Here is a 19,394-nt window from a genome sequence, read left to right on the forward strand (position 1 = left end):
TACCTCTAAGGAAGGAAAGGAGAATAGAAAAATCAGAAAACATAGAGAAAAAAAGACTTTTGAAAAAAAAACAAATATTGAACCTAACCACATGCTCGAGGATTGCAAGAGTCGGAGCGAGTTATACCAAAAACTACTCGTGATAACTTACTAATAGGGGAGGAATAATACAACTTCTTCATTAAAAAAAATGTTCACATTTGTGGAAAATACAACATTGCACAGTTCATAATTTCATTTGTAGCTTAATTGAAGTAAAATTCAGCTGTAATTAATTATTTTTGTACCGTGGTTTACATTATTCATTCAAGAAGTATATTTTACATTATCGTATATCATAGAATAGTTAGAATTTTCTGTTTCCTGCATTACAACCGATAGAGAAAGGATTTCAACTTTCTTAATGTATATGCTTGGAGTGTGCGAGTCGAGAAAAAATAATTTATCATGTGTAACATGTAACGTCCTACATCTACACGTATATGCAATGAAGTTACTGATTTGCATTATGAATTACTTAATGTTTCTGTGAAAGTCATGTCATTGTTCACATGTTATACAATCCACCACGTGCTGTTGATTGAAGAGCTGAGGGTCAATGAGATTTCTCACCCATTAATTGAAATCATGGATATGACATATCAAATAAAAATACCAAATCCTCACAAATTCATTATATATCATAAATTGTATTTACACAAGTTTAGGCGTGTACACAATTCACTTCATGACGGGTCCCGATTTACCGCGAAATGTGAAGATAACGAACAGTGATCAATCTCTTATATAAAGAATACAAAATTAAAACATGGAAACACACGGAACCCTAGACATACCAGAGATAAATATATTTACATCAAAGAACTGAATATGTACTAGTACTTTTGCATCTATTTTGTATATTCTGTATTATAAGACGTCACTGCTCATGTCGAGGAGTCGACAAAACGAAATACGTCTCGGAATCATCGTTGGCATCATTGTTTATGGTCATTGATTCCGCCATAGACATTCTCGCATTGGTTTCTCTGAGGACGATGTCATCATCTCTCCACTGCACTGCGGATTTCTCCCCATTTGTTACATCACTTAGTGTACCAGTATGATAATAAATAGCAGCTTTTGGTTTATCAGTGACAGTGTGGTTCGCGTTATTTGCCAGAACAAAGTAGGGAGACGAATTATCCGTGTCGCTCTCGGGTATCTCGTCTGTCGGTTTTAGTTCTTGCAGACTATCATTTGCGATATGCTCATCACGGAGACTTTCTCCAGTGATGTCTTCAGTGATATCAGTATATTCGGTATTTGGAGTCTCTCGGTGATGTTCTGGGTAGTTAACACCGCTCGGTTTTCTCCCCTTGTATACCCCAATGAATGGCACAGTAACCGCGAATGTAGTAGCCTCGTTAACATGTCCACTAACAGCAGGGTCTCTGTAGATGGGCTGAAAGATGCAACATGTTAAGATAACGAACAGTGATTAATCTCATAATCCTATAAGTATATTTTACAATATAAATGCATCTGTTTTGGATGCCGAGTATTATGTGAGCATAATATGAACAAAGTGCCATTGCTCAATCAGTTTGAATCGAAGCATGCGATGTTGATGCACACGGAAATGCGTTAGAAAAATAAGAATTCCATGATAGTTCTTGCAAGAGAGAAATGGTAGTAACTTGATAATATTCACTTGTTTAATGGAAATGACTTAAAGTTTCTTTTAAATACAAGAGGAATTGTATGACCAAATTATGAATTTCAAAATGCAAATTGCATTATCGCATCACACAATCAACTGCAGTTTGAACATTACCTTCAGCTCATGGTATATAGGCTCATCCTCCACCTCGTGCTTTTTCTTTATTTTTTCCATTTTCCTTAAAAAATTCCAGTTCGTATCTGTATCGAATATACTTATATATTGTAAATCTATTTTTTTGCCTAGAATTCAATATATTGGAATGAAAATGTTAATTCCTTTCACAAATATTAAGCGCATTTGACATCTGGATTAGAAAGACCACACCCCATTTTTTACAGATACTCGGCAATATTCACCTGTGTTTCAAAAGGTTGTAGTTCCAAATGGCACAGAAAACTATCGACGATGTTATAATACCAACTGCCATACCACAAATAAACCATCCACTATCAGGAAATGCTTTCTGGGCACCAACAAAACAGATTGTAAAGTCAAATGCCCATATATCATACTATATGTTACACGTACATGGCTGTAATATTAGATTCATTTGATTATAAAGTCAAACACTCACATATTATAGTATAGGTTACAAGTACATTGCTGCAATATTAGATGCATTTTTTTTCCCATTATGGTTTGAAATGAATTAATATTTATTGCATCATTGTATTTCTTACGCTATGTTTAAATTGTGTTTGATCTGATATGGAACTTGATGTATCACTAGAGAGCTTCGTTTTTCGTTTACATAAACACATGTTTCGGATGCATGGGAGTAAATCATGTTTTTTTTTTTTTTTACATCATTGCAATGACAGATTGATCTCAAAAGGTGGCGATACAAAATGTATAGAGTGTGTTCAGGGGTCCGTGTTTGCCCAACTATCTATTTTGTATTGCTTGTAGGAGTTATGAGATTGATCACTGTTCGTTAACTTCACCTTGCATAGAGGAAAATTGACATTTACCACCTCATTAGTAATTGAGATATCCTTACAAATCTTAAAGCTTCGCCATTAATTTCATTACTTACAAGTTTTATACCAGAGGATCCATATGCAAACTAAAAAGATACATAAACATTTAGTATTGTCATAGCAAATATATATATAAAAATACAACAACACCCCCCCACCACCACCCCCCCCCCCAACAAAACAAACAAAAACAAGTGAAGGACACCTACTGTAGATGTAGATGTCAATATAACTACTGATTTTTTCCCCACAGGTTTTATATTTCATTTTGAAAAGCAGTGTTTTAAAAAGTACAAACAACAGTGACATTGTTATGATGTTTTCCCAGTTGTCTCTCTTAAATGACTGATGTAGGCGGAATGCTATAGGCGGCATTCACAAGCTTTAAATCCTCTACCTTGCAGTAAGTATTTAACCGTCATTACTATAAAATATTTTTTTAAATCTCAAATGTATTTTAAATTGAATACTGTAAACGTACTTTTTCCCACGGGTTCATAAGTCCACAGAATCACAATTTCTGTTTATTCCGCCGGTAGAAAATTGGGCGGATTTCTTAGATTGTCACTTAATGTCTTTCATTTACTTTAAGTACGCTGGGATAAATTTCTGCGGAAAATTTGGGACCCGGTATATAGCGTAAATTAATACCGCGCGGAAAAAGTACTTCTACAGTAGTTTAATGTGATATATGCAGGGATAGAATGCTTTCTACAAAATACCTTTTTAGTTTGATTTTTCGAAGACGTTGATGTTTTGAGTGACTCTGTTACTGTACATTTCATTAAATATCCCTGGGTGTTCTCCGTTATACCTAGGACTTTGGCAGCTTTGTTCCCTTCTTTATGAAGATTTGCAAGAGGAGTTTTTGTGATGCACAGTTTAGTTACGCCGTTTGCCCCAATATTGTCATTTTCCACATGGAAGCAGACATTGAAGTATTGGTGTTCCTTGAAACTCTCCATGGTTAAGGAATACGAACTCGCATTTAGGTTATATTCCCGAAAATGCATTACAAAATCTGGAAAAAAGAAATGCTTTTAACATAGGACATTATAACCAGTGCATACTGTATACTGTGTCATCACTATGGGTTTAGTTTTAGAGGAAGATAAAAGCATCAAATCATTAAACTCAGATTGGATGTTTCGTGAACAATGTGAATTATTTGTGGAATTCCAAAGATCATGACAGTGATCGGTCTTAACACACAAGTTATATTCCATGTTTAAAATTGAAGAAAAGGTCATTTAAAGGTCATTTAAAACAACTGTATGATGACTTATATTTTTCTTCATTGAATATTATTCTTACAAAGCAGTATTGTAAACATTACCCAAGCTTTATGAAGGTAGCAAAAATGACATTTGAGAAAACTGTCCTGTCGCCAAAATCCATGTCGCTACTTAAAGGTGTGTTACTTATACGGAAATAGGAAAATTCCATGTACCAGAGAGGATCCCCTTTTTATTGTATCAGTCACGTGACCTGATATTTATGCATTCTAAAGTTCTTCCAATAAATCAGTTCAGCACAATTGGAATATTACATAGTTTGAAACATAAAGTGATCAAAAAGGTAAAGCGCTGTACAATCAAGTTGAAAAATGCTTATAAATCTATTAGTATTCCTAGTGTCGTTAACATTTTACAAAAAGTGTCGAACATCGTCAAATTGGATGGATTTTGTTTAAAAAAAACCCAATGATCTATTATTGAAACACCAGAACAGATGTTTCCTTTCCTCGTATTCCACACAATATCTAAAGACCCCCATCATTTACTTCATCCAAGCCATTGTTTGCAATCAATTAACTTTCTTGAGAACGGTGGTGAATTATGACACAATATTATGACATTTTACTCGCAATACAACTATAGACACATATGTCACAACGTACTTTCTTATTGTAACGTCATATTGTATGAAGTACTCTGAGGTACATTTCTCCACAGCTTTGGGATTTTTCTCGGAAGCTTTTAGCAATGCTGTGAATCTTAATCCATATGTCAGTCGTGATATTTCGTTCAAATTCTTGCATTTCGGTTGATTTTCATTGGATAAAACATAAACGTCAATGTGCAGCATTTAATCAAATGATTCTCGTTATGAAAAATTCTAATGTAAAACTAAATATATCAGAGCCTTCCATGGAACGTTTTTGAATTGAAAGTCGACGAAGCTGTAAAATGAAATGTACATGTATTCCCTAAAACAAATTATCGTTTTTAAATGAAAATCCACACATATTTACCATGTCGGCAATTCTGTATTTCATGAGAAGATAGTGTCTCCCCCCAGATGGTTAGGATCTGTGTAATATTTCCGTTGACTTTTTCCAAAACCTTGGTGATTTCATTTTCTGATGATCTATATCGGTTGTAGAAAAATCTTAGATATGTCATTTTTCAAAAATATCCTATCAATCATTGTACATCATAATTTAAACAATAATCCCAAATTCGAAATCCTCAACATCTATCAATATTTTGTCTACTGTTCTCATCTTAATATATATTGAACCAGTTACAATCATTAAATGGATTTTTTCTGTGCATTGGCTTTGTTAGTTTTTGTTCTGTGTGAATATTACGCCATATAGTGTTCTGTGTGCAGACTACGTCATTGTTCTGTGTAAAGACAACGTCATATACTGTTTTGTGTAAAGACTACGTCATTGTTTTGTGTGAAGACTACATCATTGTTCTGTGTGAAGACTACGTCAATGTTTTGTGTGAAGACTACGTCAATGTTTTGTGTGAAGACTACGTCATGAATTGTTCTTTGTGAAGACTACGTCAGATATTGTTCTCTGTGAAGACTAAACATATTTATTGCATGATAGTGAAGGAGATATGAAGATATATTTACCCAAGAAAAATCATATTCCCCAAAGGCAACGCCCGGGGAAAAATGATTTTTCTTGGGTGAATAAATCTTTATTTCTCCCTCACTATCATGCAATAAATTGTTTATTGAACCGAAACAAGGCAAGACTACAAACATGTATTTGATATTGGAGTCCTTCTCTCTATACATTATATATATAAATGTAGCTGAGATTGCCTTAACAGTAGCACCGCGCCGTCCACGTATTAGAAAGTACATTTGTATAAACACTGAATCACAGTGATATGGTAACCAGTTTTTGTATTTCCTATCTCAATGAATCCTAATTTACTTGCTTGTTTGTTTTCTATCCACCCACAACAGGCGATTTAACTGTATCATAAACACGCATATTTTGTGCCTTACGAACTTGGAAAGTACAATGACTCAGATTCATTGTGATGTCACAATACACTTTTTCTACTTTGACGTTGAATTTAAAGAAATACACGAGGCTACGTATTTGTTGTTGTCTGTGGCATTCGGAACACTCAGGTTTGTTCATTTAATTGGACACGAAAGTGAAACAAGAGATATCCGAAGGAGTGGAACACGACGTTTTGTTGCAAGGCAACCAAAACGGTCACGTGACCTTCTCGGCCAATGTTATACTAGTGATTCGTTAGATGAGGAATAATGACATCAGTTATTACTCTGTGTGAAGACTACGTCAACTATTGTTCTGTGTAAAAACTACTCCATTTATTGTTTTGTGTGAAGACTACGTCAGATATTGTTTTGTGTGAAGACTACGTCAGATATTGTTCTTTGTGAAAACTACGTCAAATATTGTTCTTTGTGAAAACTACGTCAAATATTGTTATGTGTGAAGACTACGTCAGGTATTGTTTTGTGTGAAGACTACGTCATATATTATTATGTGTGAAGACTACGTCAGGTATTGTTTTGTGTGAAGACTACGTCAGATATTATTATGTGTGAAGACTACGTCAGATATTGTTATGTGTGAGGACTACGTCAGATATCATTCTGTGTAAAGAATACGTCATTGTCCTGTGTGAAGACTACGTCATTGGTTTGTGTGAAGACTACGCCAGATATTGTTCTGTGTGAAGACTACGTCAGATATTGTTTTGCGTGAAGACTACGTCAGGTATTGTTTTGTGTGAAGACTACGTCAGATATTGTTCTTTGTGAAGACTACATCAGATATTGTTCTCTGTGAATACTACGTCATTGCTTTATGTGAAAACTACGTCATATATTGTTATCTTTGAAGACTACGTCAGGTATTGTTCTGCATAATGACTACATCAGATATTGTTCTGTATGAAGACTGCATGAGGTGTTGTTCTGTTTGAAGACGCGGGCGCGTTAAGGCACGTTATGAAAATTTTTACTGGGATAAAATCCGCGAAACAATGTGACGTCATAATTGAAATAAGTATATTACTAAGTATATATTAAGTTCCAATTTTATTTTTTATTTAAGTTTTATTTATGCATAAAATAAACCATGCAGCTACTAAGATCCAACGAAATTCGAAATGCTATACTGCTGTTGTGTAATTTCTGTCTGATCGATATGAAAGTAAACTGATGACGTCATGACTATACATCGAGTGACGTTGACACATGCAAGGAATTTGTTTATGTGTGCCATGCAAACATCGACAAAATGTGGAGTATTTGAAATATATGACATGGGATATATGGAATATATATGTGAAACGCTGAGAATTTATTGATATTAAGAAGGTATGTTGATATCATTCATTGACAATTTTGTTTAATGGAGAAAACATTCCATTTAGCATGTCGATCCGATTTTCCTCTGTCACACACTGAAATAAAACTGCAAAAGTAGCACATTAGGCCGCAAACTTTTAGAGACTTTATATACACCGTTTGAAAGGTCATAAACTAATGTACACGGCAATTACTGATATAATCCTCTGTTGAGAAAACTTTTAAAGAAAACTACATAGGATCATGCAAAATGTAAAACATGAGCTAGATGGTTTCGTGTTTAAATGTTCAATAATTATTTCTTGTTGAAAGTGGTAGGATTCTATCAGTAATTCTGATATACTATGGGTATTTTACCGTCCTTATCGCCAGTTAGACCAATATTTGAATCTTGGGATAATGTGTTACTTTTACATTTTCTATTAAGGTACCTCCATGATCTACTGATAACAGTCATGCAATGACGTCATACGGAAGCGTATGTTTGTCATGTTGTTATGATACAAAATGTTCTCATGTAAACAACCAAAATAGGTTTTAAGAGTTAGTAGCTCCCTCTCTCTATGTAAGACAGATTTTAAAAATTATGCAGTTTACGTGCATAAATGAAGCATGACCTGCCTTAACATACCCGCGGACTACATAAGGTATTGTTCTGCGTAATGACTACGTAAGATATTGTTCTGTGTGAAGACCACGTCAGATATTGTTCTTTTTGAAAACTACGTCAAATATTGTTCTTTGTGAAAACTATTTCAGATAGTGTTTTTTGTGAAGACTACGTCAGATTTTGTTCTGTGTGAAGACTACATCATATATTGTTCTTTGTGAAAACTACGTCAAATATTGTTATTTGTGAAAACTACGTCAAATATTGTTCTTTGTGAAAACTACGTCAAATGTTGTTCTTTGTGAAAACTACGTCAAATATTGTTCTTTGTGAACACTACGTCAAATATTGTTCTTTGTGAACACTACGTCAAATATTGTTATGTGTGAATACTATGTCAGATATTGTTATGTGTAAAGACTACGTCAGATATTATTCTGTGTGAAGAATACGTCATTGTCATGTGTGAAGACTATGTCATTGTTTTATGTGAATACTACGTCAGATATTGTTCTCTGTGAAGACTACGTCAGATATCGTTCTTTGTGAAAATTACATCAGATATTGTTCTTTGTGAAAATTAAGTCAAATATTGTTATGTGTGAAGACTACGTCAGATATTGTTCTTTGTGATAACTACGTCATATATTGTTTTGTGTGAATACTTAGTCAGGAATTGTTCTTTGTGAAGACTATATCATCTATTGTTCTTTGTGAAAACTACGTCAAATATTGTTATTTGTGAAAACTACGTCAAATATTGTTCTTTGTGAAAACTACGTCAAATATTGTTATTTGTGAAAACTACGTCAAATATTGTTCTTTGTGAACACTACGTCAAATATTGTTATGTGTGAATACTATGTCAGATATTGTTATGTGTTAAGACTACGTCAGATATTATTCTGTGTGAAGAATACGTCATTGTCATGTGTGAAGACTATGTCATTGTTTTATGTGAATACTACGTCAGATATTGTTCTCTGTGAAGACTACGTCAGATATTGTTCTTTGTGAAAATTACGTCAGATATTGTTCTTTGTGAAAATTAAGTCAAATATTGTTATGTGTGAAGACTACGTCAGATATTGTTCTTTGTGAAAACTATGTCATATTTTTTTCTGTGAATACTACGCCAGATATTCTTAATTGTGAAGACTACCTCAGATATTGTTATGTATGAAGACCACGTCAGATATTGTTCTGCATAATGACTACATCAGATGCTGTTCTGTATGAAGACTACGTCATATATTGTTCTTTGTGAAAACTACGTCAAATATTGTTCTTTGTGAAAACTACGTCAAATATTGTTCTATGTGAAGACTACCTCAGGTATTGTTCTATGTGAAGATCACGTCATATGCAAGGTGAAGATAACGAACAGTGATCAATCTCATAACTCCTACAAGCAATACAAAATAGATAGTTGGGCAAACACGGACCCCTGGACACACCAGAGGTGGGATCAGGTGCCTAGGAGGAGTAAGCATCCCCTGTTGACCGGTCACACCCGCCGTGAGCCCCATATCCTGATCAGGTAAACGGAGTTATCCGCAGTCAAATCAGTGTGCCAAGAACGGCTTAACAATCGGTATGAAACACGTCAGACAGCATTTGACCCAATGCGAGGTTGTATTGACGAACTAGATCGTTAATTTGTATGAAGACTACGTCAGGTATTGTTTTCTATGAAGACTACATCATTGTTCTGCGTAATGACTACGTCACATATTGTTCTGTGTGAAGACTACATGAGATATGTTTCTGTTTGAAGACTACATCAGATAGTGTTCTACGTAATGACTACATCAGATATTGTTCTTTGTGAAAACTAAGTAAGATATTGTTCTTGGTGAAAAGTACGTAAAATATTGTTCTTTGTGAAAACTACGTCAGATATTGTTCTTTGTGAATATTACTTCAGGTATTGTTCTGTGAAGATTACATGAGTTATTCCGAGTGTGAAAACGAAGTCTTATTGCTACTTCTGTATGAAGTCAGGTATTGCACTGTGTAAATACCACCTAAGATTTTGTTCAGTGTAATGACTATGTCAGATATGTTACGAATTTAAATATAATCTCTTATAATCTTAAGACATTCTTCTCTGATTTATATTTAAGACAGTCTACAAAATGTAAGATGTTGAAATGATGGTAAATGAGATGTGTTTGGCTATGGGAATGTTGTGTAAAAATCAATGTGCATGTTATATGTTGCAGATATTGTGTCTCGTTGGTGCTTTCATATTTTCGTTCTTGTCCAAATCCCTAACCAAATTGTAAACTAAACGTTGCTTAATGAATACAAAAGTGCAAGTTTTATATACTAAGACAAATGTTGTCATTCATTGCTAGGTGATATGGCTAAGGTTGCTAACGGTGAGATCGGTATACAACTGAGATTTTCAAAAAATTGTAATTGTGCATGGTCTGTTAATGTTCAAGTAAAATAAATCAGATAAATATTGATATAAGATATATTAAAAGAAAGTTACCTGTGCACCAAGAAGGAACATACGCACAGAGAAAAACCTGTGGGATGACGAAAAATAAGAATAATTATGATCTTGAACAAATACAAGCATGTCAACTTGATCTACACCACCATTAAAGACACAACAAATCGTACTTACAGAACCTATTTACGCCCATCAGTAAAGTGTTCAACACGAGGGTGTACTTCACTGTGATGGAAAGAAATATCTTTGTCTTGTTTTAGCTGTGGAGCGACAATGGATATGACGACTTCCTGGTTATGATAATAATAATAATAATAACTGAATAAGATATTCTAATATATTGATTTAATTTGTAAGGCTTTATTTTGTATAGGTTTCATACGTAGGCATCTGGGTCAAGGATATTGCACTATAACCTATACGTAATTTATGGAGGAAATTTGAATTTCAGATACATATTTCTCTCCGATTTATGGTGTTCTTTATAAATTTTCCATGTTTGAAGAAGCTTAGATACACGTGTAATTATCACAGAACACTAATTTATCCACGTTTTCAAAAAAATGTCGTATCCCACTAATTCATAATTTTATTCCCAGGAATATTGTATATACTGTGATAAAACGTTATTTAGCCAGGGAATCGGTGGGAAACACCTTCAAGGTCTGGTAGGAAGAAAAAGCTGGATATCGAGATGTGCGACAACTTCTGTGTGTGACAAATCAGAACCCTGTGCTTCTGTTAAAAGATATTACATATTTATTCACTCAGGGTAGGTACTCAGCTGTTTCATCAAGGACTTTTCAGCGCCGATTGTACAAAACGAATACAAACAGAAGGGTCGTTAGGAAGTTGTAAGAATATCTGCAGTGAACCGGAAAAATCGTGTTTCCTGGGATAGGGGGGGGGGGGATTAATTTGGACATTGGAAAGACGCTGGAATCGAGTGATATTTTCGGACGAGTGTAAAGTCTTAATTGGAGGCAATCGTCGTGTTTATGTGTGGAGACAGCTTGGCAAAGTTTGATTACCTCAGTGCATATGTCCTGGTGCTCAGGTCAAGGTCAGTTTGATGATATGGGCGTGTATAACGTGGAATGGTGTGGGTACCTTGACTGTTGTAACTGGAAATATAAATGCTCAAAATTATATTGAGATGTTGGATTCAGAATTGTGGCCCGTTGTAGCAAGGTATATGTATTTTTCTCTAAACAGCTTTATTTTCCATGATGACAATGTCCCCGTCCATCGGGCACGTTTAGTCACCGAGTGGGAAGAACAGAACAATATAAGCTCGATGCTGTGGCCTGCACAATCACAATATGAGAATATTATAGAAAATGTTTGGTTGCTTTAAAAACAAAACAATTTAAAATCATGAACTCTGTATATCAATAACGTCAGTGACCTGGAGCATTCCTGTCATGTTTATCAGAAACTTGTATTCTTCAATTACAAGGTGTTTAGTCAAAGTCTTTCTTAGCAAGAGTTATATTTCTAAGTACTGAGGTAATCGAAACAATCTAAATTCAAAACAAATCACTTCTTAGATTGTGTATAAATTCTAGACAGTCATGCCATTATTTACGTTTGATCATAGATATATGGCGCGGAGCTCTAGAGGTTTTATAGTATGTGAGTATATGCTTTATAGATTGATTGTATATTGTTTAACGTCCCTCTCGAGCATTTTTCACTCATATGGAGACGTCACTAATACCGGTGAAGGGCTGCAAAATTTAGGCCTATTGTCGGTGCTTATGACCATTGAGCAGGGAGGGATCTTTATCGTGCCACACCTGCTGTGACTCGGGACCTCGGTTTTTTACGGTCTTATCCGAAGGAACGCCCCATTTAGTCGCCTCTTACGACAAACAAGGTGTACCGAGGACCCATTCTAACCCGGATTCCCAGGGAAGTGTTTTATAGTCCACCAGTATAGGTTTTATAGTCCGTCAGTATAGGTATTATAGTCCGTCAGTATATGTTAAGAGTATATTTCCTGTGATTCTTAAGCATCACTTCCACCGTGCAATGTATTAAATATATAATTGAAAGAAACTCTCCTGCAACGCCTAGGAATACTGGTTTGTATATGTTTAAATATCTCACCAAGATCACCAGAGGGAGTATTATTACAATCGATATAAAATAGAGTACGAAGATACTGAAAGTAAATTATCAGACCGAGATTTCAATCATTTTAAACGAAGTAGAATTGTTCCCCTGGGTATTTGTGTCTTATTTATGTGGATATATATACAAACATGGTATATAAACAGATCTTGTTCACAATAGTCATAAATAGTTATTGGAAAAATACTTTTTTTCAGAGTACGGGTTGTTCGAAAAACATGTAAGATTATTGTAATCATTAGACACATACCTAATTATCAGTAACGATACTAAGTGTGATGCTGAGAAAAGGAACACTTACACTAATCTTGATGCCAACATCTACAGAGACATTGACTGGTTAGAGAATGCAGTGAAAAAAACTCAATAATCGTGTTATTTATACTATTATATTACACTCTACGTTAATAGGCATCAGCTGTGGAAAATTTAATTTTTTAAAATATCGTTCAAATGATTGAAAATTTACTTGAAATGTAGAAAATATCGCTGTTTGTTATGATCACTTTTGCATAAATTTCAGAGTTGAAGAAATGCGCTTTTTTGGTCGAAATTCGTGAAACAATTGCCTCATAATGATACGTTTACTTGTATGCAATAATGCTTCAATATTAACAATAATTCAGTGGTGATTTTGTGTAATATAAAGTTGTTTTATTTACTAGTGTCTTGTTAATCACCGTTTAACATGAAGTTAGCAATTGATGCCTTTGACAGTAAGCAATAACGTTCTACACACTCACCTGGAAATATCAAATTGCCGTTCATGCTATAACAAATGCACGGTTAATTCTGTTTGCGTCCAACACAAAAAGTTTCAATCAGCTTCCTTGTTCAGCACGGGAAACATTTGTTTCAACGATGAAACAGGATATTACCCCGGAAGTTCTGTCCTACAAGGCACACAGTATTTCGATTACCATTTCTGGACTCCTTGTGAATGCCTTCGGTACAACTGGATGAAAATGACGCTACATGTATAACAATATATAGTGTAAACATGATTTGAATAAATCTTAATATGCCTTTTGTGCACTTTAAGTTCATCATATACAGTAAGTCATTCTTCAAATAGTCTCTCGACTTGATGACTAAAGAACACAACACGGAAGTCTTTACTTTATCTAAACGTGTTATTTTCAACTATTTAAAACTACGTGTAATCGCATGTATCAGAAAAGAGCAGCTAATTCCTCCGTCTATTCCTGATAAAGTACGTCTTATATTTTAATGACACTCATATGTGTATTCGATATACCCCAGTGAAATCTAGATAAAGGACATCAGTCTTCTACAGCTGCTTCACGCTAGGTTATCTTATCAAACATAGATGTTAACGGCAAACGAACAACTCAACTTTGTGACAAGCGGGATAACTTCTCTTTTCCGTCGTCAACATCCCATATCTATGTAACAATACTCTATCTTCACCTGGATATGGTGTTGTCTCTCAACAGATTATGTACGCAATAGGTTGTTCTGCGTATGGTCAGTTTCTGAATGGAGGTAGACTTCTGACAAATAAATTGAGGTCATGGGGATTTTAACAGTTGCATTTAAAGTCAGCATATTGCAAATTCTAGGGTCTTTATAACTATATATTTGAGAATACAAGCTGTCATTGCGTTAAATGCTGTCTGGTGTGTTTTATACTAGTTATCAGACCGTTCTTTACACAATGGTTCTGACTACGGGTTAATCCGTTTACATGATAGCGATATAGGGTTCACGGTGGGCGTGACCGGTCGACAGGGAATGCTTATTCCTCATACACAGGTGAAAATCTGGCATTCATTCTCAGGGCATACATGTAGTTGCACTCAATTGAGTATAGGACAGAGACAACATTTCGATCTTAGTCGTAAGATTGTTTGTGAAAATGGCTACTGGTCTTCCCAGGGGTTCGTGGTTGCCCTACCCATGGATGTATTCTTTATAGGAATCGTGAGATTTATCACTGTTATTTATCTTCATTCATATCTTGATTCGATATATTCCAGTGGCCACGAGGTCGAGAGGGAGCATCAAAAGGTCTTTCATGTCTGCTTCGTATTTGGATATTGTGTTGAACATGGATGTTGGTCGCAAGCTGATGGCGCTGGTTCGTGGCAGGGGGAATGGATCCGGCTTCTCCATTGTCAACTTCCCAAATTCAAGCGATATGTACATTTAGCCTGTGAAGCTCCAACGGGCCGTGTTGCTTCCGTGCGATGACTGGTGGTTACTGGGATTTTCAAGGACTCCATAGCCTCTACGATATTGTCTCTTTTAAAGTTATACATCTTTAAAATCGCAAAACCGTGATCGAACAGCAAACGCAAGATATGTTTTTGATTGCACAAAAAAATTAATCGTACGGAGATTGTAGTCTTGGGAAATATTTTGACAGGTCTTGCACAGGAGTCAAGAGGGTTTCGTACAATTTCTGAGAGAAATTCGTAGTAAAACAGCATAATGATCTAGTTTGCCAAAACAACCTATCATTAGGGAAATGCTGTCTGACGTGTTTCATACCGATTGTAAGGCTGTTCTTCTCACACTGATTTTGACTACGAATAACTCCATTTATCTGATCAAGTTATAGGGCTTACGGCAGTGTGACCAGTCGACAGGGGATGTTTACTCCTCGTAGGCACCTTACTCCCCCACCTCTGGTATATCCATGGGCTCGTGTTTGCCAATTCTCTATTTTGTATTGCTTATGAGAATTATGAGATTGATCACTGTGCCTTATCTTCGCCTTTCTTACAATTTACCAATCAAAATTACAGAAACACTCTTCTTTTTTTACGTAATAGAAGTTGGATGTACGTGGTTTCTGATATTATTTTGAAGGTAGACTAGTTACTATGCAGTATGACTTCATTCGGAGGAAGGTCGCTGATTTGTCAACTGTATCTATATCTGTTCACTACTGATCATTGAAACCGTTGCTTTGAGAGTCAATTACATTCGACTAATGAATAAAACGGATACATTGCCTTAATTTTGTGACCAGTATGCGATGGTAAAAGTAGTATTTACATGTAGGGAAAATTCACAGTGCGCTAACACAAACAATTGTTATACATGGATTTTGGTGACACACCAATGAAAAGGAAGTCTGCGGTTTTAAACAATAAATTACATGCAAATTTGAATGCGAATTTATTTCTAGTTTAAGCAAATTTACTATAGGATTCATTTTAAGTTATTCTTAATTTCTATTCATTCATATATATCATGATTAGGATCATATTTTAGTTTATTAAGAAAAAAGTAAAAGTCCCGGACACCAAAGTGAAATATATTCGTCGGGCTTATTGTTACAGAGTTGTTGGTTAATACTGCCTTCACTACACAAGATTACAAAACCGCAGTATATAGGATATGTCAAAAAAGTGCAATATGCATCATGCAATATATTCGGTATTGATTATGATTCATAATGACACACTATGTAATACAAAACTTGTTTACTTGCTTGATAAATCACCACAACAAACGCATTTTGAGTACACGCAAGGTTTCTGAACAGAAATCATCTTTTTAAACAAGAGTCAACGTCCTTTTACAATGGAAATCATCAGATCCAAGCCAGAAATTCCATATATGTGTTGTTCAATTCAATGTAAATTTTTGACCTCAAACCGATGTCTGTAGCCTATTGGTTATGATGCCCGCTTTTGAACCGCGAGGCCCACGTTCTATTCTAACATGTTACCTATGTTGACATTTAACGTAAGTGACTGTTACCCCGCGTTATATTCTAAACCATTTGACATTGGAAATGACTGTTACTTCCCTAAGCGTCCGGCGGTAGCGGTGGAAGTCACGGGTCTATTTGAAAATGACCTTGAAATCGAGGATTTGTATCATGGTAGAATTAATTGATTATATATTGTTTAACGTTCTTGTAGAGAATATTTCACTCATGTGGAGATGTCAACAATGACGATGAAAGGCCGCAAAAGTTAGGCATAAATGCGCAGCGCGTTGAGCAGGGAGGGGTCTTTATCGTGCCACACCTGATGTGACACGGGACCTCGGTTTTTGCGGTCTTATAAATCATCGAAGAACCACCCCATTTATTCGCCTTTTACGACAAGCAAGGGGTACTGAGGATCTATTCTAACCCGGAACCTCACGGAATTGTCACGGTAGGAGTTAACACGTGATCCCAACTCTCTGGCTCCAGGAGTTCAATTACCATAATACTCACAACTTTTGATCTCCTTCCCATGGTACAAGTTAACACGGTAACTAACTGTTTGGTATCTCACATCCTGGGAAAGATGTCCTGTATAGGTCAACACAGCCGGCAATTCACCTCAATCTGCTGACATCTGTTTACGATTGGAAAATCTCGAATTGGACGTAAAACATTATACAAACAAACCTTACCCTCATTTTGAAACCTCCAGTACACAGATATAGGGGAATGAAATCTTTCCTTGGTTATTCATGAGTCTTGTCATTGGTATATACAATACAATTCAACAGTATTCAACGCTGATTATGATACTCTATTTATGTCCGTGTGTCCAAAAGCACAATTTTTAAGCTACAGAACAGTAAAAAAAGTTATGCACATTTGTTTTTATCGCTTGGCATTTCCTTTTCTAGTGTTATTATTTCATTGAGTAGTCTTACTGTATGATACATGTATACTAGTATATGTTTCCATGTATCTAAAGATTTCTATAAAGAATACAGAATTACTCGTATGACAAACACGAACCCCTAGACACAGCGGGATGGGGTGAGTTGCTTAAGGTAAATGTAAGGATACATTTCCTGTTTATCAGTCACGTCCACTGTGTGTCATATATCTTGCTCATGTACACGGGGTAATCTGCAATCAGTATGTAAAGAACGACTTAAGTGGATAAATATGATTAGTACTTTTTTGTCATTGTATGAAAACAACGCGTATGTTGATAGATCCAACCTTCGGGCGATGCTTTTCTAATATTATGTATACACAATTCTTAAAAGTACATATGATCTGAAAATTTAGAGATGTTTAAGGAAACCAATGCAAATTTCTCATGTCATTCATATACTGAAATAGTCATCTCAGGTTAAACAATTAATTATCCATGTTTATTGATTCATATTTAATGTTAATTATTCAAAGGTAATACTTTTTGAGCAAAACCCATATAAATCAGATATAAACTGCACAAAAGTGAAATAATCCTTCAAAATTTAATGTGTTTTGTCTTCAAATATTTAAATCAAGGAACGTCCGATGAATTTAAAAACATTGCACCTTTATTTCTCTTTAACATGCCCAACCACTTCAGGTTTAAATAATTACATTAGTTTTTTTTTTTAATTTGCACATCTATCCAACAATTGTCTGTTTTGTATTCTATGGGAGCGTTGTCTAGTCACAATAAAGGTGAAGGAAATGAACAGTGTTCATATCATGACAATACATTGAGTAACAGAGTTATATTGTTAAGTACATGTTTCGCTTCAATCAAGAAATGTTTACCAAGCATGAGCATGAACACGTGAAGGTTTCAAACTGTGTTCAATATCGCAACCCCAAACATACTTCAATATTGGGGTCAGGTGTCTAGGAGCAGTAGACATCTCATGTAGACTGATCACATCTGATCTTTTTCCGTCTCCCCAGCTGTCTGTCTATCCTGTCATATATACGTGTATCTGGTAATCTCTCGATCTGTTTATCTTTTATTACTTTCTATCAGTGTATACATCACATTAATTGATTTCCAAGTGGTGTATATGCATTTTCGTGAATATACATTGAATATATATAAAAGTTTCTTTTTTGGAAGTAAAATATAAATAAAATACTGAAGAAGACCTGTAACACGGTCGAAATATTTCTACAAAGTGTTTAAAGTTATATATATATATATATATATATATATATATATATATATATATATATATGCTTACTGCTCCTAATCACCTGATCCTACCTCTGGTATATCCAGGGGTCCGTGTTTGCACAACTCTTTATTTTGTATTGCTTATAGGAGTTATGAGATTGATTAATGTTCGTTATCTTCACATTTGAAATGCGCATCTGGTGTATCAAAATTGGTACCGTATAAGTTTTACATTATGACTCCTGGGTTGAGGCCTCTGCTGGTGGACTGTTAGTCCCCGAGGGTCTCTACAGCCCAGTAGCTAAGTACTTCGTTACTAGCTTGAAAATACGGATGTATATTTAATTGGTGTTATAAAATTTAGAAATTCATTTCAAAATTAAGGATTATCTTCCTCATGCATACTCTTATCCTTGGATGAATTTGGCTCCACTTTTTTGGCACGCTGTTTTTGGCTATATTTAGTTCTAACACTTCATTGTTATTTCGGATTTCAAACATTTCGGTTGAGCATCACTGAAGAGACATTATTTGTCAAAATGCGCATCTGGTGCATCAAAATTGGTACCGTATAAGTTTTACATTTGATTGAAACAAAAAATAGCCAATGGTACAAATGCTAAAACAGTATTAAAGTATTTTTTGTCAAAGAAATTCAGCTACTGTTGAAAAAAAAAAGAATTCAACCATAATAATCCATCATTCTATGATTACTTTCCTTGTGTAATGGTATTCACCCATTCTATGTATTAGCATTCTATGGGGACTGCCCTTACATAAATATTCGTTTCATCTCGCTACACAAGTCTTTGAAATTTTAACTTACACGATCATTCCTCCATTCCTCTTATTATCACTCTATGAAGGATTCTTGTATAGAGTTTTCCATTCAGTCACTGTATCATGTCATTCTAAGAGAATAAGAATTTCAAATTTCTCTGGCATGAAAACATTGTGAACAGAAACTAATTCTAAAAGAAGTACAATGACACAATCTATACGTTGGAGTTAAAAATAATTATAAAATTCTAAATTTTGTGCATTCAAAATA

At 35.0% G+C, this 19,394-nt stretch overlaps 1 protein-coding gene across 3 annotated transcripts; it reads right to left on the bottom strand.

The window, feature by feature from the left end:
* Positions 1–669: 669 nt before the first annotated feature.
* Positions 670–13,565, bottom strand: LOC125654096 (uncharacterized). 3 transcript variants are annotated; one of them, XM_048883878.2, is made up of 10 exons: positions 13,238–13,558; positions 11,390–11,482; positions 10,533–10,648; positions 10,395–10,431; positions 4,940–5,055; positions 3,408–3,706; positions 2,742–2,771; positions 2,062–2,168; positions 1,817–1,880; positions 670–1,444 (listed from the first exon to the last, which is right to left on the bottom strand). In XM_048883878.2, exons 3-10 carry the CDS (start codon positions 10,549–10,551, stop codon positions 920–922), a joined length of 1,197 nt encoding a protein of 398 aa, XP_048739835.2. In that variant the 5' UTR covers positions 10,552–10,648; positions 11,390–11,482; positions 13,238–13,558; the 3' UTR covers positions 670–919. The 3 variants fall into 3 exon arrangements, with proteins under 3 accessions (XP_048739835.2, XP_048739836.2, XP_055998737.1); XM_048883879.2 differs by lacking the exon at positions 11,390–11,482; XM_056142762.1 differs by lacking the exons at positions 10,533–10,648; positions 11,390–11,482 and having other exon boundaries at positions 13,238–13,565.
* Positions 13,566–19,394: the final 5,829 nt, after the last annotated feature.

This window comes from Ostrea edulis, chromosome 7, assembly GCF_947568905.1.
Source record: "Ostrea edulis chromosome 7, xbOstEdul1.1, whole genome shotgun sequence".
NCBI classification, from domain to species: domain Eukaryota; kingdom Metazoa; phylum Mollusca; class Bivalvia; order Ostreida; family Ostreidae; genus Ostrea; species Ostrea edulis.

What these genes read in the sequence shown, in the direction of transcription:
- LOC125654096 (XM_056142762.1), bottom strand. Translation starts at nt 13,262, where the DNA reads ATGAACGGCAATTTGATATTTCCAG. An exon ending in CGGCAATTTGATATTTCCAG is followed by an intron (nt 10,432 to 13,237) that starts GTGAGTGTGTAG and finishes GTCATCCCACAG; the next exon opens with GTTTTTCTCTGTGCGTATGT. An exon ending in GATCCTCTGGTATAAAACTT is followed by an intron (nt 2,169 to 2,741) that starts GTAAGTAATGAA and finishes GTTGGTGCCCAG; the next exon opens with AAAGCATTTCCTGATAGTGG.